Below are 26,516 nucleotides of genomic sequence, written 5' to 3' on the forward strand. Positions count from 1 at the left end.
AATTATTTCCCACAGATCCTGTCTCCAAATTCCATCACATTGGGAGTTAGGGCTTTGATGTGAATCTTGGTGGCTCGCCATTCAGTCCATGGCAAGTTCAGTGAAGAAGCGCAGACAGCAGACCATCAGAGAGGCAGAGGAGAGCCTTGTGGACCTGGGTGCACATCTGTATGAAGCTAGATGAAAAAGGCTATAGCTTGAGTTTGAAAAGGGAGAGTTTGAGGGACTACAAAGACCATAAAGCACAAACTTCTGGGATGGGATATCTACACAAGCTGGAAGGAAGCAGTTCCTAAATGGGAGATTGAAAACTGCCCTAGCCAGTTGGTAATAAACGTATGGACACATTTCTCCTCACAGTGGAATGGCTGGAACAATTACATATCTTAGGAATCTATGAAGGATAGTTCTTATCAGGGCTTTTCAGGTAAGGCAAAGATTTGGGAGGGCCATCCTTTATATTTGAAGCTGTGGAGAGAAAATAATGGTGCTGCTCCCAAAAACTTGTTAAAAAGGGGGGCAGTAACATAAAATGGAGTAAAGATAGCCTCTTCAACAAATGGTGTTGGGAGAACTGGACAGCTACCTGCAAAAAAAAATGAAAGTCGAGCACCAGCTTACACCATACACCAAAATAAATTGAAGGTGCATAAAAGACTTACATACAAGCTGTGAAACCATTAAAGCCCTAGAGGAGAGCATTGGCAGGAAAATCTCAGATATTTCATGCAGCAATATTTTTACTGATACATCCCCTAGAGCAAGGGACATAAAGGAAAGAATAAACAAATGGGTTCTCATCAAAATTAAAAGCTTCTGCATGGCTAAGGAAAACAGTATCAAGATAAAAAGAGAAGCAACTGTTTGGGAAAACATATTTGCCAATGATACCTCAGACAAAGATTTAATCTCCAAAATATACAAAGAACTCACACAACTCCACTCAAAGAAGACAAGCAACCCAATTAAAAAATGGGCAAAGGACTTGAACAGACACTTCTCCAAGGAGGACATACAGAGGATCCAGAGACACATGAAAAGATGCTCAATATCACTAGCTATCAGAGAGATGCAAATTAAAACCACAATGAGGTACCACTTTACATCAGTCAGAATGGCCATCATAAACAAAGAAACAAACAACAAGTGCTGGAGAGGTTGTGGGGAAAAGGGGACCCTAGTTCACTGTGGGTGGGATTGTAGACTGGTACAACCACTATGGAAAACAGTATGGAATTTTCTAAGAAAACTAAAAATGAACATGTCTTTTGACCCAGCAATTCCACTGTTAGGAGTATATCCTAAGAATCCTGAAACACCAATCCAAAAGAACCTATGCACCCCGATGTTCATAGCAGCACAATTCACAATAGCCAAGAGTTGGAAGCAACCTAGATGCCCATCGGTAAATGACTGGATCAAAAAACTATGTACATTTACACAATGGAATTGTATGCTGCAGAAAGGAAGAAGGAGCTCATACCCTTTGCAACATCATGGATGGAACTGGAAAGCATTATGCTGAGTGAAATAAGCCAGGCAGTGAAAGACAAATACCACATGATATCACCGTTAACAGGAATCTAAACAACAAAACAAACAGGCAAGCAAAATGTGACCAAAGACACTGAAATACAGAACAGGCTGACAAGGACCTGAGGGAAGAGGGGAGAGAATCACAGGGGAAAAGGGGAAGGACTCACATGAACAAGTATAAAGGACACACAGACAATAACTAAGGTGGGGGTGGAAATGGGAGGGAGGTGGGGAACACTGGGTGGGGGGGCAGGCCTGGGAATATAAGCCAGAAAACTGTACCTGAACAATAATTTTAAAAAATAATAAAAAATTAAGAAAAAGAAAATATTGAGGGCACTGTTAGAAAAAGAATTTTTAAAACAAATTAAGTGTTGTGAGTCAAACAACATTCTGGCCCAAATCGTTATTGTGATCCAGAAGGTGTATTCACATTAACTACATATACAACCACTCCTTTTGAAAACACTGTTTTCAAGGTGGACAGCAAATTGGTTGCAGAAGGATCGATGCAGCTGAAAAGGCAAAAGAGTGGTTGAGTCAACGTCAGATACTCTGCCTAAAAGGAGCCTGACTTCGAAGGAACTGGGGACCCAGACCGCCCACCCAAGAAGGGCCTTTGGCAGTACTTGGGCTTAGTTTTTGGTTCCCCCATTGTCTGTCCACAGTGGCCTCTTGCATTTGATGATATAGAAAAAGGTACAGGGGCACATGATCTGAGCTATTTACAGTTGAATTTGCTCAGACTCTCCTGTCCCACAGTTTCCCCAAACGAGAGATCGTAAAAAAGGTCTTTCCCCAGTGTGGCCAAGAGAAGGCTGAGGGAAAGCATGATTGGGGTTGGTTGGGGGGGCAGTGAGGGAAGAGGTAATAGGCAATACTACTCGTCTGAATTGATTAGGTTTAGTTTTATCAGTGAGACAATTAAATTACCTCAAAATCCTCTGAGTTTTACCATGGAAAGCTTTTTGCCTTTTCCTGATTCAGTGGGTTATATTCATCCAGTACGTCACCAAACAGATTAGGACATTTATGAGAAAATTAAATATAAAATTTCTATGTCCTGAATTTGTAGGTTGTGGTCAATGTTTTTGCTTTTACACATGACCTGAGCTACAGCTCCCGAAGTGGCCTCCAGGTCACTTTTTATTGTTTACTAATTAACCATTAGAATGAAACTGAACTAGGTAGCTATTTGTCAATATCATGGAGCTTGAAAGAAAAAGAAGAAAGCGCCTATGCTGATTCCAGAAATTCTGAATACACATACTTCCCACACCTCCCAGCCCCCACCCCACAGTACACACAGATGTATCCACATAACAGCTACTATTAAGCCTGAAAGAATGAAGTAGTTTTGGTCATGGAAAAAGAACCACAGTGTATTGTTAAGTGAAAAAAAAAAAAAGAACTTTCTAAAGAGTGGGAATAGAAGCAGCTTATTTTTGTAAAATACATGTGTTAATATATGTGCATAAATAAAAATATGAAATAATTAACAATATGTTAACAAAGTAGTTATGTTTATTTTATTAATTTTGTTGTGTCTGACTTTTTATAATGGCATGTATTTATTTTCTTCCTGGAGAAATAAAAAAAAATAAAGAATAAAATACAAAGGTTTCAATTGGTGGGGAAATCCCTGTGCCCTGGAGACCCTGCCCCCAAGTAGTACACATTTCCTTCTTTGCTTCTAACATTTGGCTGATGCCATGTTATTCCCCCCAGCATCCTCTCGCTCTGGGTCCCAACCTTTCTCCCTGTAATGATAAGGCTATGAGAACTTCAGGAGGTCAGGAATTCTAGAAACCATCTTAAACCCTGGGGCCAGTAGCAAGAAACATCCGGTTTGTTCACCAAATGAACAAAGGATGTGACATCATCCATGTCTGCAGAGGTGGTCAGAGGGTTTTTGTCCTCGCCTTTGGGGGTCCTGGTTGCTCTGGGCATTTCCACAGCTCCCAGAGTCCTTGAGGCTCATTCGGCTGTGGCCCCTTACGCACCCCCTCCTACATGGCTTTCCTGGTGCAGTCAGGACCTTCGGGGACATGAGCAGCATGTTAGGTGTCCTCCTGCCAACCCCCTGAGTCTTCTTACCTAGATTCATGGCAGCCCCAGGTACATGGGGTCTCCTGGTGGGGAGCCAGGTTGTTTTCTGTTCATGCACAGCCAGACTCCAGGAAGGAGTCAAGGGATTTCTTTTTCTCTTTTTTCTTCATTTGCCAGTTAAGGACAGGGCCTAAGAAATGTGCTTTGCTTCAGTGTGTGAGGAAAGAGACTCTCCAACTTCTGTGGGTTTTGTCTACAACGTTTTGAATACAAAATTACTGTCAATTACTTATTTTTGAAAATTTTTCATAAGGTTTTTAAGAAAAGAGGTTTAGAGAGGATGGGTGTGAGGCAATCCTAGTATAGCTGCATCACAAGGATTTACTGACTAAAGGTTTATTGTGGGATTTTGGGTGTGGCAAGTTGTAAGTGGGAGGAGCTTTGTTTCTCAGAGGGTGGGGTGTGGAAAAGCTGATGGAAGAGCCTAAGCTTTCAGCAGCATCTGGAAGCCTTCCTTTTTTTTTATTGTTGGTCAAGTACAGTTGTCCCCAGTTGCCCCCTCACACAGCTCCATCCCCACTCATCCCCACCTCTCACCCTTGTATCTACACCCTTCGGCTTTGTCCATGTGTCCTTTATACGTGCTCTTATATAGAACTTCCCCTATTTTCCCCCACCACCCGTCTCCCACCTCCCCTCTGGTTACTGTCAGTTTGTTCTTAATTTCAACATCTCTGGTTCTATTTTGCTGGCTTGTTTGTTTTGTAGATTAGGTTCCAGTTATAGGTGAGATCATAAGGTATTTGTCTTTCACTGCCTGACTTATTTCACTCAGCGTAATGCTCTCCAGTTTGGAAGCCCTCTTTCAAATCAATTCTGTTTTCCATGATGCGTTTCAAAGTGCTTTTACCTGACAAGTGCAGCTTCCTTTAATGGGCTGTTGGATTAGAATGTTAGGCATTTTTCTGGCTTTTAAAAAGAGATAGGAAGTGAACTTCATTAAGAAGTCTCATTTTAGTAATATATAGGATTAGACTTTGAAAGCATATTAAACTTGCAATCTGGAATACTGGTGTGTTCCATGTATTTTGCTTATACTTTGACTATGAAAGATTCCATCCACCTATTTGAAAATGTAGGTGACAAAGCAGGACATTATCTGTTTCAACCCACTATCAGGATTCCATTATGTTTGGGTTTGGACAGTGCTGTGTTTAGGCATTAGCGATGAATCTTCCCTGATTCTTGGTGTGCTTGTGTGCTAGAGAATGAGCATTCACTGCCCAGATCTATTTACTCCTGGCTAGGAGTTTACACAGTCACATTTGGAAAATGTATACACTAGGAAGTGGTTATTAGTTGAACATGCTGGGCATGCTCTCCTCAGGGCCTTTGCACCTGCTGTTGCCTTGGCCTGAGATACCCTTAGCTTCCACTCCTTCACTTCAGGTCTTTACTCTGACATCACCTTCTCAAGTGTACCTCATCCCAGCACACCCTATCTCCTCCTTTTATCGTTATCTAATTATTTGGTTCCAATCTCCTTGCAATAAATTACAAGTGTAATAAAGATTTGTGTCTGTTTGGTTCACTACTGTATCCCTAGGGCTCAATCCTGTGCCTGACACAAACAGGTTTTTATTAGTTGGATGGCAGTACATTGAATTGACAGGCTTGGCCATATGTCACTTCCACTTGGACATGATTTGTCTGTGAAGAATCCAGACCCCAAGGTGAACTGTATCCAAGGGCATAGATATTAAGGCTGAACCCCCTGTGAGTCTGTGACTGTGTAGAGTAGCCCACAGACCTGCTGTGAGAGGTGCAGAGTCTCCCCTGTGACTGGAGACCACCTGTTGGGGGTCAGAAGTCTCCTCTGGGTTCCACTGACCAGCTCTACTGCTCTTCTGCAGGCGGGGCATTGCTGCAAAGTAAACCAGGCGTCGTAAGGACTCCATTACCTTTCCTGGACACTTGTAATCGGTCCCCAGACGTTTTCACCTTGACTGGACCTCTGTGCTTGCTCTGTTCCACTGCCAATGTCATTTTTGGTAGGAAGCTTGAAAGTGGGTCTCTGTTCGTTCTCTGTTTCTTGACCCCCAATTTGAAGAGCCAAATCTTGCGCATTACTTAAGCGTATCTACTAGGTGAGTCTACGCAACTAATGCCATCTCTCATTCCTCCAAGCAGCCAGGAGTCAGCCTGAGGGTGGTTGCTGTTGTATGTACCTAGTGCCAAGCTCTAATTGTATCTTATCAGTGGTTTTTGCAGGAATCGGGCATATTAGAGACATCTGAGACTTTTTAAGTTGAGCCTATCACTTTTCAGGCTTGTTGGCAGGCACCAAAAAAGGTACTTTCTAGTTGTGATGTCCCTTCCATCTAACAGTCCCAGTCTGCTTGAAATTTCCAGTCACGTTTTGGATTGTGGTGTGATCCCTGGAAGGTCTCTTTAGAATGAAATGACATTACCTTGGTGGGGAACTCATTAACCCAGGGGTGCTCATTGGCATGGACTTGCTCTGTTGGAATTGCCAATGGAGAAACAGGTAGATGGGCACCAGCGAGGGAGTTTTGATAGAGGTGGGTGGTGAGAGAGCGAGCTGGAGCATAGGAACTGGGGCACTGGCTGCAGATAGCAGGCAGGAGCGAATGGCACTGGAAGAGGCCACGACGAAGTGGGCACCTGAGGCGTGGGAAGAAGGGAAGTCAGAAGAAAAAGCAGAGAGCTTGAGAAGACAGGCACATGGGACCAACAAGAACACTCAGAGTTCTGCACCAGGATCTTCTACAGCCTGGTCTACAGGTGATACGTGCTTTTTTCTCTTTAAATGGAAAAGGAACAAATCGTAGTCTCAGGAGATTCCTGAATTGTAAGAATTATACAAACTATTACAAACCCCACATGCTTTGGGTTTATAATTCTGTTTAACTCCTCTCTTTTTCTAAGTAGTATTGGGTTTGTGCTTGGAAGTGAATTGACACATAAGTCTTCTTATTCCTCCCAGGTCTTCTTTTATGCAAGTAGAGTGTTGAACCCAGAGCTGTGCCTACGAATCATCAAACCTAGATCAGAAAGCAGATAGCTCAGCTTTGAGGTAGTGTAAATGTCTGAAGCCTTGCTGTATTTAGAATGCACATTTAACACCCCCTTTTTTTCTTCAGTCCCCACGCTCATTCACTTTGTAGACTCTGAAGTCATTATAGCATTGCAGAATGGTTGGTGCAGGGCAGAGGAGGCTGGCTCACTGAACTGGGTCATGAGTTCTGGGAATGATCTTGGCCAAATCACAGATGCCACTGACCTATAAAAAGTGTTGTTAGTCTTCCGTCTGCCTTACAGGATCGGGGAGGAGCAGTGAGGTAATGTCTACTTAGACCTTTGAGCTTCTCGGAAGAACAGCCTTCTACAGTAATATGATTTCCTAATGCATTTGTTTGTATTGTAATGGAGTATAATTCCACTTACCTAAATTTCTGTAAGTGTCTCTAGAACAGCTAACAGCCTTGCACAGGGGAAGCAGTCCAGCTTTGAGAGTGGGGACTGGGCCTAGATTAGAACCCTGGAAGGGGCCTCAGCCAAATGGCGAGCTCTGAATTTGTGAGGTTAAGGGAAGGAAGCTGGGAGAGAAAATGTGGGAGCTAGAGTTGGAGATGATGGGGAGAGAAAATTGTGATTATCTTCAGAGAGTTTATACCATAACTTTAAATCATGTTTTATTGAAGATCTGTACCTCAATACATTTGAAAATATATGTTTATTTTAATTTAGTGGTGTTACGTATTGCAGGACTCACCTGTAATACTGACCCCACTGTCATTCTCTGTATTTGCAGACTCTTAACTTAGCCCCCTTCAAGACTTTATTATGTTCCTTGGGTTCCTTGGGTCACAACCTGGTTGTTTAATAACTCATTTCCAACTCAGGCACCAGCAGTTCAATACAAATGTTAACAAACTTGTAGATTCATTTGTAAAGTGCCTAGTAAATTGTGGATTAATGCTTTGTCTTGTTCTGTAGATAAGGGGGTAAGTCTTTTTTATTGAAAGCAGTGTAACTTTTTAATTACCTTCTCAAGCAGTATTACAATTGAGTTGTCCTCGTAGCCAGTCCTAGAAAAAGAAGTTAAAGGATATAAGTGAGGGAAGTATACATGTGTATCATCTCTGACATACTATAAAGATGTCCATTTAGGTTACAATTATTGTTACTGGACAGTTTTGTTGTGAAAGTTTCTAGAAATGGTTTGTTCTTTGGCATTTCAAACCCATTGTTTCCAAAGGCGGTCATGCTGTTTTTAATGAACTTGGAGTAACCACTGAGTCACCAGGAAAGACAACAGTACGCCCTCTTTTCCAGAGAGGTCATCACATACACGAGTAACTAGCAACGGATCTGTATCTTTAGAGCAATGACACTAGTCATATTCCTCTCTCTGGGGGAAGGAAAAGTGTTACAACTTTTATTTGCTAAATTATAGAGTGTAATGCAGAGACAACATATCCTATCACCCAAAATGTGGCCTGAAAAAATAAATGCCTACCAGTTTTGTGTCATATGCCAGGGACATGTGGAAAAGGGCACTTTGTCAACTTTAGAACATTTCATATAAAAAAATGACATAAAATACAGTGGAACTGCTCTTTAGACCAAAATAGAGAGCAGTTCCTTTATTTTGTAACTCAGGTTATAGTTCTTATGAGTTAGATTGTGAATGACCTTAACAAAACCACGCTCTGGTTGGAAGAAGCCATCAAGAAGACATAGCAACCAACTGGCCTGTGAGCTAGATCCAGGCAGCTGGAGGCCCCTTGTGGCCTCTCCCAGCCCCCAAATCTATGTTCTGCCCACTGTTCTCATGGTGGGAACTTTTTTCAAGGTCTCACTCTCAAGACAATGTTCTTACTGAGACCATACATGACTGAACCCAATAAGGTCTCTATGTAAAGTGTTAAGATTCTGGCAGGAGGGAGCACAGCTCTATTTGCCTCATGGCCACAAAACAAGCTTTTTAAGTTCCCGTGCTCCTTAAACTGTCGTCTGCCAATCTAGAGTGCTCACTTCTTTCTTTGGTCTCTCTTTGCCCTCAGTGCTCGGGAGCTAGTTTCAGGCTTTACCCGGGGATGCTCCTGAGACTCCAAACCAATGATTTTTTTTGTTCCTGACAATTTACTAAAATGCGAATGAGCATTTCTGAATGTTAAACAGGTTGTGCGATTTTAGGTCTTCATGTAAAAGCATCATGATAAATTTATTATTTTCTGCAGTCATGTATGCATGTGACTAAGGCATACTTTTTAAAAATTTTGGAAAATGTTCTCTTTATATCGATCTATTGCACATTAAGTTATATATTTTTTAATTTGTTTCAGAATCGAAGCAAACGCTTGGAGAAGGTCCATGTGGTTCTTGGACATAAATCGTGTGACTTGGATTCTCTCATTTCTGCCCTCACCTATGCTTACTTTCTGGACAAGGTGGGGAATAAGAAGAGTATACTTTTTCATTTGAATTATGGTGTAACTTTTTAGAATAAGTGCTTTGGGGGACTATAAGGAACCTGTTAACTTAAATTTCATGTTCTGGTTTATTGTTGTATTATAATAATGCATTATAATCCATTCATCAAAAATATTTGCTGACCACCTACTACTATACCTTAGGCATTGTCCTCATTATTTTTTCCTGATTCTCTTCATATGACACTATTTCAATAAGACCACTGTTTTCAAATTAAAAATGAGAGTTTTTGACAATCATTGCTCAGTGGGATGAGAAATCAGAGAACTACCACAAGTAAGGGTCAGAATTCCCTGTCTCCCTGTAGCATCCTGCCGCATGGCCGTGCCCTTGGGGGTGGGGAGCTGGGTGTGGAATAACCCGCATGGACGCCGCAGGAAGTCCAGGGCTCATTGGCTGACGTTTTCAGTAACAGGGATATTACAGGTCTCATCTATAGTCTGTTTTTGCCTTTCAACCTGGACTGTGTAGAGCAAGGTCATTTTCACCTAGTCATGCTCTCCCTTGAATGAGAAACTTGGTACTGTGTAAAGCCTATAATATGCTTAAAAAGGTGAAAAAGACCTTTCAGAAAGTTGTTTTAAAATTTCCGTTCTGTAAAAATTTGTCATCCCATGATAATGCATTATCTTAAAGCCAAAATAAGGCACATTGTGAGTATTTTGGTGCTATTTCCAATTTCTCACAAGTTTAAATTTTCTGGAGTCCGTTAGTTTTATTCCAATTTTATTTAGATCGTTGACTCTTAGATTATGCATAGCTGTTCTAGAATGATTTAATTCACATGAAATCCAGTCTTTCAGAATGAGCTGTGGGTGGCAAGAATGGCTTCAGGGCAGAAACTGAACAAAATGCTAGACCAAGTATTCTGATTTCTATATAGAGCTTTATAGCAAATGTTTCTTAAAATTTGTTGACCTTTACAAGAGAGATTAATTGATATGAGGAGATGAATGTGCCTGTGTGTAGACGTGCATATAAATAGTGTTCTTATTAAGTGGATTTTTGACTCCTAGAAAAAAATGTTGCTTGTCCTGAGAACACAGAATTGACTGAACCAGACTGATTTTTTTAGACTGGTAGTGGCATAGGTTTTTGAGGAAAATATATAATAATTATGCCATCAGCAATAACTACAGTGTCTGGAAAAGCAGTTGTGATGGATAAAGAGATAGATAAAAATAAGCGATGTGGGGCCTCTTTTCTCCTTCTTCTGAGCTTTGACACTGAACATGGAGATAAATGCAAATTGCTGAAGGGGTCCCACTGGGGGTTCACTGTGTTTCTGTGCCTTTCTCTTAGTTGACTGGACCCCACCCCCCACCAGAGGGGGGCATGTCTATTTAAATTTTTCCTGCAAAACTGGTTTTTCCCTCTTAGAGTAGTAACACATAGGACAAACACTGAGATTTGTACCTTCACACATAAGACTCCATTTAACTACATTTCACTCTGATGGGTAAGGCCCATTTTACAGATGGGGAAAACTGAGGCTCAGACAAGAAATTGGCTTTTTCAAAGCCACACAGCAGTGGCTTGGCTTAGAACTCAGTTCTTCTGACTCTAACCTGTTAGAATAGGTTCAAGCTGCATGCTCTTGACTCAAGTTTCAATACTAGGAGTTAGAACTCTATCAATTAATCAGGAAAAATAACTTGCCAGGGACAAAATGCTAATAATTATGATACAATTGTGACTTAATATTAGCCTGACAGGTCGGAGAAAAACCATTTTGTTGGAGTGGCTTTGTGCTTCCTATATAATAGCAGTGGGTGATTCACTTTATTCAGCAAATACGTATTGAATGTCTACTTTGCACCAGACCGCTTTACGTACCGGCAAATGTAACTGAACAAAACAGACAAATGCTCTGCCGTTTTAGTGCAAAGAAAGAGAGATGGATGATAAGGCTGTTCAAACTGTATAACAAACACTACACTTATGGCAGATAAAGGTCGTTTACTTTATGTGAAAATTCAGTGTTACCAAATTCCACGTTCTCTCAGCGATATTTAGGGTTTGTTCTACTACACTCATAGGATTTTTAAAAAACCCTGTATTTTTAAAATTCCTACAGAAAAACCTGTTTATCATTATGAATCTAAAATTCTCTTAACTCCTACCCATCTCCTGTTTCCCCCTATTACCACAATTTTAACAACAGGTTTGTTAATATAGGATTTGAAAAATGATGTAAGAAACGAACAGAAATCACAACAATTCATATGTAGGCCAAAATCCGGCTCATGAGTGAGTTTTCATTAATCTACATAGTATTTTTATTTAAAAAACTAATTGTAACAATTTAACTAACGTTACAAATAACACCTCAAGATCCAGATTTCCAACTTTTCCTAAGTAATTGAAAGATTCAGCCATCCTGGGCCGGAATTTTTGGCATGCGGACAGTTGGCTGGAGCTGAGTGGCCGGCACCCATGGAGATGGGACATGTGTCTCTCTGTGTGGCTGCAGCCCTCGCCTGTCCTACGTCAGTCATTCTAATTTTCTGCTGCTTCCATAAAGAAATGAGCATTTATTTCTCCAGAGAAGGAGAATGTATTCATAGTTTTTTTAATTATAGGGGGGTTGAAATGAGACATAGAATATTTCAAATAAAGCACTACAAGTTTCATGTAGAGTAACGAGAGGTTAAAAAATATTAGAGGCCTCTTTCCTGCAGATAATGCTCTGCCTGTGGGTTCAGGTCGAGTGGGTTATGAATGTCAAGTGGCTTAATGAGGCCAAAGGACTTTTTTCCCCCATTTACAACAGCTTTTATTTTTAAGGGGTAAGTAATGTAGTGAAGTTGTACCTCAAGGCAACATTTGAACCAGTGAAATGAGCACAAACGCAGGTACATCCCCAGGCAGAGGCTTGGTACTTTTAGGGATCTTGACAACCTCGCTGTGTTTACCAGGGCAGAGTTGGCTCTTTCTAGTTGCTTTTGCCTTGTTCCTTTTACTGGTGCAACTCACCTTGCGAAAACGCAGTTGTATTCTTTTCTCCCGCTGCTGTCAGACTGTTACCTTTTTACTTGGTAGGTCAGCCCACCTGGAGTTCTTTGTCTGCCAGTGCTGAACGTACCAAGAACCGAATTCAACTACTTCACAGAGATAAGGTTTATTCTAGAAGAGCTGAATATCTCTGAATCATTCCACATATTCCGAGATGAAATTAACCTGCATCAGCTACACGATGAAGGAAAGCTGTCTGTAACACTTGTCGGCAGCAACGTGCTGGTGAGGTGAGTGCTGGAGGTTTGGTCTTTTAAGGAGACCTGTGCCAGGTGTCACCTTGTTCACGATTTTCACGGTTTGCAGAAATGTATTAAAAGGCAGAGGACATTCAGTGGAAAGGAAATACTTTTATTTCTCTTATGGCAACATCTGAGCTATGCCGGTCCTCTGTTTTTGCTTTTGCATTTCAAATATGACATCTTTCAGCGAAAAGTTCTTGTAAGATTGACCAAATGATCATTTTAAACCACTTCGAACTCTTTGTTAGAGCCATGCAATTGTCCTGCGTGTTGATGCTGAAAACAGATAATGAAGAATGGAAACTGAACATGAAATAAAATTGAAATTTTATTTCAGTGTTAATAAAATTTAGTGTTATTAAACTAAAAAGCTAAAACAATTAAATAGAAATGTCAGTAGTGAAATGGAAATTTATGTAGGCGGGCTATGAAAGTCACTTGATCATTAGCTCATCATTGATATTATAAGAGTAAGATGGATTTTTTTAAATCTTCATGAACTCCATATTTGATGGACAAAGAAACCTGACATGGTTTGTTGCAAATGACTTACTTAAGGTACTTCATGCAGTTAGTAGAGGCGTTTGGATTAGAACTTGGGTCTTCTGCCTCCTTTGATAAGTACCTAAGAATTGCTAACTAGTACAAGATTCTCAAGGTACATAAAGAATAATAAGACAAATTCTCTACCTTCAAGGACATTACAACCCAACACAAAGACGCCCTTTCATAAGCTTCCTAGTGCTACTTAAGAGTCACAGTTAAGCATTTAGTAGTTTTAGATACTAATTTTTTGGGCATACTTTGCCAATTTTCTAGTCATTGATAACATTGACCAGTGGACCTTGACTTTATTATACGTGAAGTAAAAACTGGTACAAGTATCTAAGTTTTGCTTAACCCTTTTTAGAAGCATATTTAGTGAAGGTCAGGTGTGCAGTTGACTCAGTTACAGAGTTTTGAAAGAGATTTCCCTGTGTGGGGCTGCTCTCATTCCTGTAGTGTTGAAAACACACAAGATTCTTTTGACTCATGTTTATCAGTCAGTCGCTGATAACTCGCTGAGTATTATTGGTAGGTTACTTGGCTGACTTCATTTATCAGTATTCAGAATGATCATATGCTTTACTAAATTTACCTGTTAACTTTCAGACCAACAAGTTCAAGTAGACATTTAAATAAAGACAGTTGAAGAAACCAAAGGAGTGGACTAGAAAACATGTGTACCATTTGAAGTCTTAGGAAAAGTTTTGTTACTGATTAAAATTGACATATGTTGCTGTTTTTGAGGCTGAAGTTGTGAACTCTGGCTTTGGGGTTGTCTATGAAGCAAAAACAAATTGAGATTTCCATTTCCTTCATTGCCACTTTTTTGGTTTGGACACATAGAAAGAATAGAGTTAGCTTTATTCACATCTTATTGCCTTTGATAAAAGCCAGTATTATCTCACATACTAAAAAAATGCTTGTGGAAGTCAGTGAACCCACAGTACCTTTCCTCCAGCACTGGTGTGCACGGTTTGGACCCGGGTTGTCAGGGTTTACACAGGAGCAAGCCTATGTACAGGCCTTCTGGCCATGGGCAAATTTCTGAACTTCTTCATGCTTCTGTCTCTCCCTTTGTAAAATGGGAATTTTTATAGAACCCATTTAATAGGGTCATTTTATAGTCTAAAATGCAATAATATCTTAAAAGTATTTAAAATAGTGTGTGATCCGCAGTGGAAGCGCAACAAATGTTAACCATTACCATTATTATTATAATTTTCCAGCAACAAAGCAAGAGATAGAAGGGCTAAGGTGTGAAGGCACTGTGAGAATCTTGGGGGAGGTAATTACTTAAAGTGAAATGTGAAAACATGTAGAATAAGGTTCTTCTGAGTCATAAGTGCTTACTCATATTTTTGGCTATGGAGAGGAAGTCATTTGTGTGGGAAAAGAGATGAAATAACTCCAAAAAGTTAGGAAACATGTCATATCTCTTTCTCTTCCTCTCCTCCATTTGCTTTTCAGTGAGGACAAAAGTTTAGAATCAGCTGTGGTCAAAGTCATCAGTCCAGTTGAGCAGAGTGATGCTGAGCTTGAGTCCCCAGAGTCTTCCTCCTCCCTCGTTGTGAAAGAGATTCTGCAGGAGGCTCCCGAGCTCATCACCGAGCAGCTGGCTCATCTCCTCAGAGGTGAGAGATGACTCTTTCTATTAAATACTGGAAGGCTTAATGGGGTGTCTCTTGACTTGCTCATGCAGAAAGAGTGTGATCCATTCTTGGGTTAACAATCCCTTTAAAGACCATGGGAAGCCTCATCAGAGAGGCAGGGAGTAAAGAGTTTGTTAAAGAGTAGCATTATATTGAATATTAAAAATGTGCATTTAAAAATAGGGTCTTTGCTTTTTCACAAGACAAGAATATTAAATGGAACTCCTGCACCTCTGTTGGGGAGCTGGAGTAGTTCCTCTTCTCCCTCACAGCTTCCAGAGGTGGTTTTCGCCCCACGGTGTGCATGGGGCCAGAATTCCACATTCGAACGTTGAAATATCTCCTGATACTGGTGCGTGCTTAGTTTGTACAGTACTGTTTGGATGGAAAAACTGTACCTTTCATTTTGGCAATATTGTGCAAGATGGACTTTTATAGTCGAATCCTCACCTCCTCAGCCTACGTGAGACACTCTGGTGTGGAGTCATCACTTACTCCCTAACCCCTATTTCAGCTCCATCAGTGCAGCCCACCCGCCTCCCAGGAGGGATTTCCAAGCTGCAAACTGTCAGTTGACTTTGGTGCCACAAAATGACCGCAAACATTCTGTACTGTCTCACTTAAGACAGTTTGGGGTTTTATATTAAGCTTTTTCCCTCTTTCATCACTCTGTCTTAAACGTGGTAGACACAGATTTTTTTTCCTCAGAAGTATTTAACACAAGAAAGTGAAACACAGTGATGAATAGGTTGAAAGAATTAAATACCAAGAGAATGTTGACTCAACTCTTTTAAAGCCTTTCCTTCACTTTCTCTCTCTCTACCACAATTTGGAGGGAGAATGGTTTGAGAGTTATACAGTTCCTATAAATGTTTTAGAACCAATGGCCCCAATACACCCATTTAAAATATTTTTCCGGCTGATAACATCTGCAAAATGCTCTGTGGGAAACTGTGCCCCCAACTAAACTGAGTCAGCACAATCACTGATCTCAGTGACAGAGCAGAAGGAAAGTAAAGGTAATCGGGGGTCTCAGCCAAGAGGGAAGGTGATGGACTGTACAAATGTGGGATGTAGGCAAACACTAGAGAATGTTTTGTTTGTAAACTAAAAAAGTTGGTTTATTATCCAAAAAATACATACATTACTTAGTAGGAAAGAATTGTAGTCAACGAAGAGTTCATCTCCATGATTTTCTATATAGTAAAATTGTCACTCAAACTATAATACGTTGGTACAAAGATGATGTTGTTGATGAAGCTGACAGTGTGACTCAGAGTTAAGGAATTAGAAGGAATGCAGACCCTTTTGTTAGTTACTATGGTTTTAGTTATCGAAGCTACCAATCATCCAGGAAAGCTATGCGGAAGGACTGTTTTTCTTACCATTACAGATTTTTCAAGAGTTGAGTAGGATTAGGAAGCAGCCAGAGCAGCAACATCATGTCCTTGTCCCTTGAAAATTGGAATATGAGAGGATGAAGTGCCTCTACTGTGAAGACTGCCAGTACTGATACTGTCACGAGAGCCAGAGTCACTGAAGCCTGGGAAGTAGATGACATAGGTGGTTTATGTAAATGGAAAAGGGGCTCTTGAGAACTTTGCTAAGGTGGGCATGTGTGCATATGTGCGCTATGATGTGGAGGGGAGATGAGACATAGCTGAACAGTTTTGCTCGGAGGAAACTGAAGGATGGTGATGGGAGCAGTTTGATTTTACAGAGGTAACTCAATTGATCTGAAGGGCAATGGGTGATTTTTAAAAGCTCCTGAAGTTTAAGTAAATGTAAGAAAGGAATCAAATCAAATATTTCATTATTCACCAAACTCAAACTTAGATTTCATACTTTTCCAATCATGCATTAACACCAAACCTAAGGGGAGGTTTTTTTTTAATGTGCCTATGAATAATTTTAGCAACCTTTATTTTCATAACATAAATAGTCCTCTTTCTAAAGGGTTTTCTCTATAAGTAGCTATGATGTTATCTTGCATTTGGGGATGCTCAAGATGATCATTAATTTGACACACCTTTCTAGAATGTCTTTATGCATTTTTCTAGGTCTTAAAGGAATGCAAAATTTCTATGTACATACCTTTGCCATAAACAATTTTGAGAAATGTCTACTTCCAGATGTTGTGAGATTAGATGTTGATGGCTGACTTGGAAGAGTCTTTAAAAACTTCATAATGAGAACTCTGTGGAGGATATATTACTATAAACTTTATACCCCCCAAATCTGAATTTACTATGAACTAAATGCTCCATGAGTTTGATTGTTCTTTGCCTCTCATTCTCATGGTCATCTTGAAGAAGACTTTGTGCTGAGACATGTGATGTGCTGTGAGTGGATTTCAGGTGGGCCAAGGTTTTGATCCCTCCAGTCCTTGGAGAGCACCCTGAGTGTGCCTCTTAGCCTATATAGCTGAAAAATGTAATTTCCAATGCATTTCTTTCTTTTTAAAAGATTTTATTTATTTATTTTTAGAGAGAGGAAAGGGAGGGAGAAAGAGAGGGAGAGAAACATCAAGGTGTGGTTGCTTCTTACACACTCCCTACTGGGGACCAGGCCGGCAACCCAGGCATGTGCCCTTACCGGGAATTGAACCAACGATCCCTTGCTTCACAGGCCAGCGTTCGATCCCCTGAGCCACACCAGCCAGGGTCCAATGCATTTCTTAACTTCCAAATTAAGAAGAGTCTTGGCCTACTCTTCCTTAGGTTTGCTTGTTAGCTCTCCTCCATTCAACTTCTAAGTATTGCAGTATCCTAGGACTTTGTCTTGGGCACTTTGCTCAATACATTGACCTCTTTTATTTTTTAGTTCTGAGACTTTAACAGGTAAAAGATTTATATGATCCAAAGAGAAAGCAGAGTATGGTTCTGAGCCTTTACATTCAGTGCTTGGGCTGTGACTCCCAGTATCTCCAACTGTAACCTCTGTTGGAATTCCAGGTTTACATCCAGTGCCCACACGACATCTTCACTTGCATGTCCAATTTGTGCTACCACCTTTATCATGGCTGTCATGGAATCCTTTAGTTCCCTGTACCAGCAAACCTGCTTTCATCCATTTCCCCTTTTCAGCAAAGGGATAAACATAACTGTGATCACCACTAGCAATCCAATCCAAGTCACCGTTCTGTCTCTACTCAGCTAAGGCAATAGCCTCCAGGCTGATGCCCTATTTCCTCCATAAAATCTGTTGTGGTACCAGTCAGAATGACTTTTGAAAAATATAAACCAGGTCCTACCATTCCCTGCTTAAAGCCCATTGTACTCAAAATCCAAGTGCCCCGCCCTTATAAACTGCAACACAATCTTTCCCCTCCCACCCTAACGTTATCTCACGCTATGTCCCAGTTTCCCACCGCGTGCCCCCAGGACGGGGGCTTTTCAGTCTTTCAGATTCGCCCAACTCCAATCCACCCTCTTTAGTGGATTTACATCAGCTGTCCTCTCCTTAGGAAATGCGTGTTGCTGTCCCCCTGTTTTCCTGCTCCGTCACTGGTCTCCTCCTCCCTCTTGACCCCTCACTCCAGCACGTAAGCTTCGTGAGAAAAGGGGCCTGACCTGTTTTGTTTCCTGCCCCACTGTTGTGTCTCTGGTGTCTGGAGCAGTGCCAGCCGCACGGCGGGCTCTCAGTAAATACTATCATAAAATGAATTCTGCAAGGTGGTTTGTATTCTTTCTATTTTCTTATGGCTAAGTTGTGCTATGATATTTTAATTTCCACTGCATTCCAGCCATCCCTCCGACATTCATAATGTCCAGACTTTGGACTGTTCATTTTAATAATCTTTTTTTTTAGCTTTTAGAAATCCTAGTAGAATTTGTCTGTATACATGTACAGAAAAGAATGTAAAATATGAATATAACAACATCAATATGTGAGTGTTATTACAGAAGAAACACCCTCTTTGATTACTGCATTCTCCCTCTCTAATTAAAGGTGACCAGCGTGGTGATTTTTATGGCTCACGGTCGCTTGCATTTCTTTGTAGTTTTACCACCCTTGTATGTGCTCCAGGACTCCATGACCATTGGCCGTGCCTGTTTTATACGTTTCGTACGAAGAGTCATGGTGTGCACTCTCATTGTTACTAGTTCTCTGCGTTTATGTTAACTGTAGTGTCCGTATGCATGGGTCAGTTACCTATCATCTGTCTATCTGTTCTTTACTTATTTTATTATTTATGTCCTCCCTTCTTCCATAATAAAACCAAAAAAGGCCATGGTCAGGAAGCAAAACCATGTAGAGAAAGGAATGAGATTAACACATAATTTAAAGCTGAAGGAGTGAAAACAGTGTTCCATTTGAAACTTTGGATATGAGCTTCCTGGAATCCATGAAAAAGTGGAAATGTAATCAATCACAATATGTACTTTATTACTAAGACACACGTACAAGTTCCTCATTAAGGAAAAGCTAAGTCTCATGTATTTTAGTCCTTGCATCAGGCTCCTTGAAAAGATTCTTCATGTCAGAGACAGGCTCCAACACGCGTGACAGCGGTTCCCAGTGCTTCCCGCTTCTCAGACGGTGTGTGGAAGTTGTTTCTGATTCACTTCACCTTTAGTCTCTTGGAAATCGTAAATGACTCTGACTTTTTCACCTTTAGTAACCTTATTTTCTGTTCCAAATTTCTTTTGTAGACATGCTGACGTTTTGTCTAAATATAGGAAGTAAATATCTAAAGGCTGTCGTGTTACAATTTTTTTTTAGCCTTACACTTTGGTGCTGTGGCTCTGTATCAGATTGTTTGCCTTATGGGAGAATACTGCCTTCAATGATTGAGATAGGGCCTGATTATTGGGGATGCAGTTAAAAGATCACTTATATATCAAGTAGAAGTAGGTATCGGGTTGCCAGGGTAGAAGTAACCTGCTGTGTTTCTCTAACAGTCTTCCCTGTTACGGTCCCTTCCCGGCTCTGGCAGCTCACATAGGGAACGGTCAGCAGGTGTCTCAGCCATGGCCAGTGTGTGTTCAGGCCTTGTAGGGGATGTAATGAGGCTGAAATAACTTGCATTTTCTTAAATCGATACTTCTTACATTAACTAGGTCTTGCTGTTGTCTTTTAATAGGACATACCTCAAATTTAGAAATTTCAGGAAACAGATCACTACTAGCATACTCTTCACCTGGAAAGGCACAGATTTACTTACATAGATTATTTTCTAATCATTTGTACAAGAAATTATTTGTATACAAGAAGGAGCTCATTCAAATGAGATCATAAATGACCCTGAGTTTTGGAAGTGTCTGCTCACTTCTTCATCCCCTCCCCAACTCCTTTTGTTTTTGTGGTTTCCTTTTTTCTTCGTTTTCTTTCCCCTTCCTTTCCTTGTCATCCCCTCCTCTTTGCACCCTTCTCCCTCCTCCTGTCTCCATCTAAGCTCTGCTGGCACTTTCAGACTCGCTGCCGTCTGAGCTATCTAAAAGTCAAGTTGTACAGTCAGGTGGCCTAACACTGACATTTGGTTCTGCCTGGGCTGTGTGCCAAAAACACACAGTTACTGCAGACCTGCCAGACTCCTCCACCTATACTCTTTTATTTCCCCAGAGAGGCGCACTGGAGGACTATTGCCAAATTTAAGGAGCATTAAATTGCTGAATCATCAAGTCGGGGGTTTGTGTGTGTGTGCACGCGCACATGGGTATGGGTGTGTGTGTGTGTGTGTGTGTGTGTGTGTGTGTGTATGTTTCCAGGAACCAGCTGGCAGTGATGAGATTTCAGTCACCAATTACCAGGCGTGTTTCTATCAGCACAATACTTCACTCAAAAGGCCTTTCACGTCTATTTGTATAAAGCCTTGACAGAGCCACAGGATGAAGAGTGAAACAAACAGCAGCAATTGTTTTTATCTCAGGATGGGGAAAAACTTCGCCCCAGGGTTTTAGGAAACAGTTTTTCTCCTTTCTATTGGCAGCTCCATTTGAACTTTAATAAAGAATAGCTTCTTGCTATTTTAGTAGCCTGTATCAACAGCTTCAAAAAGATCCTTTTAAGGAGGTCAAATAGGAGGGGAACAGGGCCAGCTTCCCCGGCTCCTCTCTTGCCCAAACAGTGAATCATCCCTCTCCTGAAATGGTTACGAACTCCAAAGGGGATTGCCTTGCTTACTGTGCTTGGGCAGAGAAAAGGCCTGCACTGGGGGTGGGGCAAGAGAGGATTGTTTTCAGCTAGACATAAAACCAGCACAATTTCTCAACCTCAGGGTTAGTTATTTCTTCTGTCATACAAAGAAAAGCCTTATTAAATTGAGACATTTTAAATTTATCACATTATTAAGCACTTGAATAATACACTTCTTTTTCATCTCTTTTCAGGCAAAAATATGAGCCAAGTTGTATTTTTCGTCTTTTTTTTCTTCTCCTTTCCCCCTTTCCTCCCTCTATTATTCATTCATTAATGGTTTTGTTTTTGTATGAAAAAATCAGTCCCAGGTGAAACAAGAGAAAAAGGCTTAAATTCCTTCTTTTCTGCTGGGAATTTCTCCTGCAGAATATGCCTTTACTGTGGCGAATGCTTTGCCCAAACAACTTCTGACTTCATGAGATCATGTTTAATATTAATGTATTGCAATTGCTTTTGGCAAGTGGTCCTTCACTTCTCCATTCTCTTCAACAAAGAATAATGTGGTTGATTTTTTCTGATGAAATGAAATGTTTCTCACTGTTTTATAATCATTGCTTTCTGTGTTGCTTGTTAATTCCCCCTGGCCTGCAAATAGCCGGGACACCATTGAGTACAGTCCATGTATGGATTTAAGTAGATTTTGAGTTCTGCCGAATTTCCTGGAGGTTAAATCAACTTAATACAAAACTAGGTTTGATTTTTCAAAGAGGTGCCTTTGGCTACTCTATATCTTGATACTGATACATGGCTGAGTATGTAGCTGAATGTGCCTTTAATGTGATGAAGGAAAAACATCCAAAGATGAGCCCTGTGGCTGGAGTTGGGCCAAAGCCTTTCTTGCAAAGCAGAAAAATTCTGAGTATGCTGGTCATCTTTCTAATGCTTATTGTTTTTTCTCATTTGTGTCAGTATGTCGTATCCCTTCTAATAGTCGAGTCACACTTTATGAACCAATGTTAGTCTCTTCTCATTGAATTATTCTGTAGGACTCAACATGAAGTTTTACTTATCTTTTAATGCCAGTAGAATCTGTAGTGTGTCACTGCTTTTAATATTCTCACCCCTAATATCAGTGAATTACGCCTTCTCTCAGTCTCCTCTTTTTTTCTTGACGGGTTTCAAAATTGTAATAGTCTTTTCAAGGAGTCAACTTTTGGTTCTATTAACTTTCTTCATATGTGTTTATCTCCTATGCCTTTAAGTTTTACTCTTTATTATATCCTTCCTTCTACATTTTTAGTTAAATTTTCTGTGTTTTCTTTTACCATCCTATGCTTTTAAAGATAGAAAAATTCCTCAGAGCACAGCTGTAGCTGCATTCTACAAGTTCAAGTGCCATACTTTGTCATTCAATGAAAATATATTCTAGTACATTGTGATTTCTTCTCCTTTTACCATGGCTTATTTGGAAGTGCATTGTTTAATTTTCGAATATTTGGGAATTTTCTAGTTTTTGTTTTATGATGATTATCAGACTTTTTATGGTTGGTCACAGAGTATAACTGATTGCAGTGTTCTGAAATTTTTTTAAGATTTGACTTAGGCTTCAACCAGTGGTGAGGTTGAGTAAACGTTTCATTTGCACTAGAAAAGACAGTCTAATCTGCCATTATGACAACAATGCTCAATATATATGAATTAAGTCAAGTTTGTCACTCATGTTGCTCAATTATTGTACATCTTTACAGGCTTTTTTCTACTGGTTCTTAGAGTTGGTGAGAGAGATGTGTTAAAATTTCCCACTGTGACTGTGCATTTATCTTTCTTCATGCAGTTTTGTCGATTTTCACTTTATATATTTAGAAGCTATGTTGTTAGCAAAATAGATTTAGGATTAATATAGCTCCCTGAGGGCTGACCCTTTAATAAGAAAGAAATATTTGTCTTAATTTCAAGTAATTCTTCTTCTCTTAAAGCTTACTGTGTCTGGTATTAGTGTTTTATATCTATCTTATATCTTTATATCTTTTTGCTTTCAACCTTTAAATATTATTATATTTAAGGTATGTGCTTTGTAAATAGTATGTTATAGTTTCTAAAATTCAGTTTGATAATTTTTGTCTTTTTTAAATACATTTTATTGATTATGCTATTACAGTTGTCCCATTTTCCCCTCTTCACCCCTTCCCACCCACATTGCTCCCATTTAGTTCATACTTATAAGTTCTTGGCTTCTACATTTCCCATACTATTCTTACCATCCTTCTGTTTATTTTCTACCTACCATCTATGCTACTTATTCTCTGTACCTTTTCCCCCTCTCTCCCCCTCCCTCCCCCTCCCACTCCCCTGTTGATAACCTTACATGTGATCTTCATTTTTGTGTTCTGTTCCTGTTCTAGTTGTTTACTTAGTTCATTTTTGTTTTTGTTTTAGGCGTGGTTGTTAATTATTGAGTTTGCTGTCATTTTACTGTACATGTTTTTTATCTTCTTTTTCCTAGATAAGTTTCTTTAATATTTCACATAATAAGGGCTTGGTGATGATGAACTCCTTTAACTCGACCTTATCTTAGAAGCACTTTATATGCCCTTCCATTCTAAATGATAGCTTTGCTGGATAGAGCAATCTTGGATGTAGGTCTTTGGATTTCATGAGTTGGAATACTTCTTTCCAGCCCCTTCTTGCCTGTAAGGTCTCTTTTGAGAAATCAGCTGACAGTCTTACGGGAACTTCTTTGTAGGTGACTCTCTTCTTTTGCCCTGATGCTTTTAAGATGCTGCCCTTATCTTTAATCTTGAGTAATGTAATTATGATGTGCCTTGGTGTGCTCCTCCTTGGATCCAACTTCTTTTGGATTCTCTGAGCTTCCCGGACTTCCTGGAAGTCTATTTCCTTTGCCAGAATGGAGAAGTTCTCCTTTATTATTTGTTCAAATAAGTATTCCGCTTGTTGCTGTTTCTCTTTCCCTTTTGGTACCCCTATAATCCGGATGTTGGAATGTTTACAGATGTTCTGGAGGTTCCTAAGCCTCTCCTCATTTTTTTTTGAATTCTTGTTTCTTCCTTCTTTTCTGATTGTATGTTTCTTTCTTCCTTCTGGTCCACTCTATTGATATGAGTCCCAGTTTCCTTCCCATCACTATTGGTTTCTTGTGCATTTCTCTTCATTTCACTTAGCACAGCCTTCATTTTTTCCATCTAATTTGCTACCAAATTCAGCCAATTCTGTGAACATCATGCTCACCAGTGCTTTGAACTGTGCATCTGATAGGTTTGCTATCTCTTCATCACTTAGTTGTATTTTTTTTCTGGAGCTTTGATCTGTTCTTTCACTTGGGCCATTTTTTTTTGTCTGGATGCACCTGTTACGTAGTGAGGGGTGGAGCCTTAGGTGTTCATCAGGTCAGGGCAGCCCAGTCTCTGTGTTGTGACACAGTATGTGGGGGCAGGGTCAGAGAGGGAACAATGGCACTTGCTCCACTCTCTGCCAGATTTCAGTCACTTCCCTCACTTCCCCCAAGCAAATTGGGCCTTTCTGGTGCGGATTCCCATGTGGGTGGGTTTGTGTATGTTCTAGGACCCCGTGGGTCTCTCCAGTGAACTCTCCTGTGAGGCTGGGAGTTTCCCCTGGCACCTCAACCCCCACAGGTGTTTTCAATTGGTGTTTTGAGGCTTTATTTCCCCAGGCTGGGACCCTGGGTTACACAGTCTGTCTCACTTCCCAGTTTCACCTGGTTTATCTGCACATGAATGTGGGATTGCCCGGTCCACCAGCTGCCTTTGCCCTCCAAGGTCCACTGCCTCGCTGAGTCCATCAGCTGCTGCCTGCTTGCTCTGGGTCCAACAGCCCCGCCACAAGCCCTCTCTGTCCTGGCTCCCTGACTTCGCCCCTCCTACCTGTCTGGATGAATGTGTCTAACTCCTTGGTTGTCCAGCTTCCATACAGTTCAATTTTATGTCAGTTCTGGTCATTTTTTTGTCTTTAAATTGTTGTTCTTATTTTGGTTGTGAGAAGGTACAATATGTCTACCTATGCTTCCATGTTGGCCAGAACTCCTTTCCAATAATTTTTGTCATTAGATTGAAATACTTTATCTTTTTTATTTTGGCAAAAGCACATAAAATTAAAATTACCACCTTAACTATATTTTTATCTTAACTACTTTTAATTATACAGTGAAGTAGTGCTAAGTATACTCATACTGTCGTGCAACAGATCTCTAGAACTTTTTAGTTTTGCAACACTGAGACTCTATACACACAAAATACTAATTGTTTCTTTACATTTAATGTAATTCCCTTATATTTGAGTTTAAATTTATCATTTTGCTACTTGTTTTCTCCTTGTCTCACACTATCCCCTCTTTCTTTCATTTCTTTATAAAAAATGACTGTTTTTGCTGTCACATTTTCCCCCATTAGCTTGTTAGTTATGATCCTTTAAAAATTATTTTAGTAGTTATAATAAAAATTATAACATACAATTAAAATCTTTTTTAAATTGCTATTTTAACCACTTCCCTGATGATCAAAGGACCTTAAAACAATTTATCTGTACTTAGTTTTCTCTGCAATGGGTGATCATTGAAATGTATTTTAATTACACATTTATTTTAAACTCCACAGATATTGTCATTGTTTTATACACCATCTACATATTTATATGTAGATTGTATTTATACATATTTCTTTTTTGTACATATGTATACTCTCCAATATTTTTCTTTCCTTTCCACATATCTTTACTGCCCTCTGTAATAATTTTCTTCTGCTTTTACTATTTCTTTTAGGGTAAATCTTTTGTGACAAATACTTTGAGTTTATGTTTCTGAAAATGTCTTTACTTTGCTTTCATTTTTTAACATTTTTACCTAGCATTAAATCACAGATCAGCAATTATTTTATATCAGCACATGGAAGATACAATTTCATTGTCTTCTGAATTCTATAATTTCAGATGAGATTAACTTTCAGTTTTGTTGTAGTTTCCTTGACAATAATGTCTTCTTTTCCCCTCTGATTGATTTAAATTTTTTTTTTCTCTCTGAAATGTTAACAGTTTTATTGTCATGTGCCTAGAGCTTTGCATTTCCCCTGATTTGGGTTCCTGGTTTATCTTAAATACTAGACTAACATTTTCATGAATTCTGAGAAAGGGTTGGCCATGGCCTTGCAGACATTGTTTCAGCCCCATCTCTCTCTGCTCTGCTGGGGGGACTCCTGTGACAGACACGTTAGACCTGTGTTTCCTGTCCCCTGTAGCTCTTAGGTGCTTCTCTAAATGCTTTATCCCGTTTACTCCCCCAAGTATGGCTATTTTATTATGGCTATTATTCAGTATGGCTATTTTCTTCTGACATAATTTTCCAGGTGCCTAGTCAATTCCTCCATGGGTTTAATCTGTTCCTAAACACATTTTTTTGAGTTTGTGAATTTTTACCAAATTTAGTTTTAAATTTTCTTTTGAATATTTTATTTATAGATTCTAATTCTCTAGTATACTTCTCCAGCTGCTNCCTCTGATTGATTTAATTTTTTTTTTCTCTCTGAAATGTTAACAGTTTTATTGTCATGTGCCTAGAGCTTTGCATTTCCCCTGATTTGGGTTCCTAGTTTATCTTAAATACTAGACTAACATTTTCATGAATTCTGAGAAAGGGTTGGCCATGGCCTTCCAGACATTGTTTCAGCCCCATCTCTCTCTCTGCTCTGCTGGGGGGACTCCTGTGACAGACACGTTAGACCTGTGTTTCCTGTCCCCTGTACCTCTTAGGTGCTTCTCTAAATGCTTTATCCCGTTTACTCCCCCAAGCTTCAGTATGGCTATTTTCTTCTGACATAATTTTCCAGGTGCCTAGTCAATTCCTCCATGGGTT

The 26,516-nt window shown here is 39.9% G+C and overlaps 1 protein-coding gene across 1 annotated transcript in view; it reads left to right on the forward strand.

Moving 5' to 3' along the window:
- Positions 1-26,516, forward strand: part of PRUNE2 (prune homolog 2 with BCH domain) — a 248,705-nt gene that overhangs the window by 48,548 nt on the left and 173,641 nt on the right. The window contains exons 2-4 of the mRNA XM_037030318.1: positions 8,958-9,062; positions 12,148-12,350; positions 14,376-14,539. Coding sequence (XP_036886213.1) covers positions 8,958-9,062; positions 12,148-12,350; positions 14,376-14,539 — 472 coding nt within the window. The remainder of the gene's footprint in view (positions 1-8,957; positions 9,063-12,147; positions 12,351-14,375; positions 14,540-26,516) is intronic.

This window comes from Sturnira hondurensis, unplaced genomic scaffold (assembly GCF_014824575.4).
Source record: "Sturnira hondurensis isolate 20B ecotype Veracruz unplaced genomic scaffold, ASM1482457v3 Scaffold0020642, whole genome shotgun sequence".
Taxonomy (NCBI): domain Eukaryota; kingdom Metazoa; phylum Chordata; class Mammalia; order Chiroptera; family Phyllostomidae; genus Sturnira; species Sturnira hondurensis.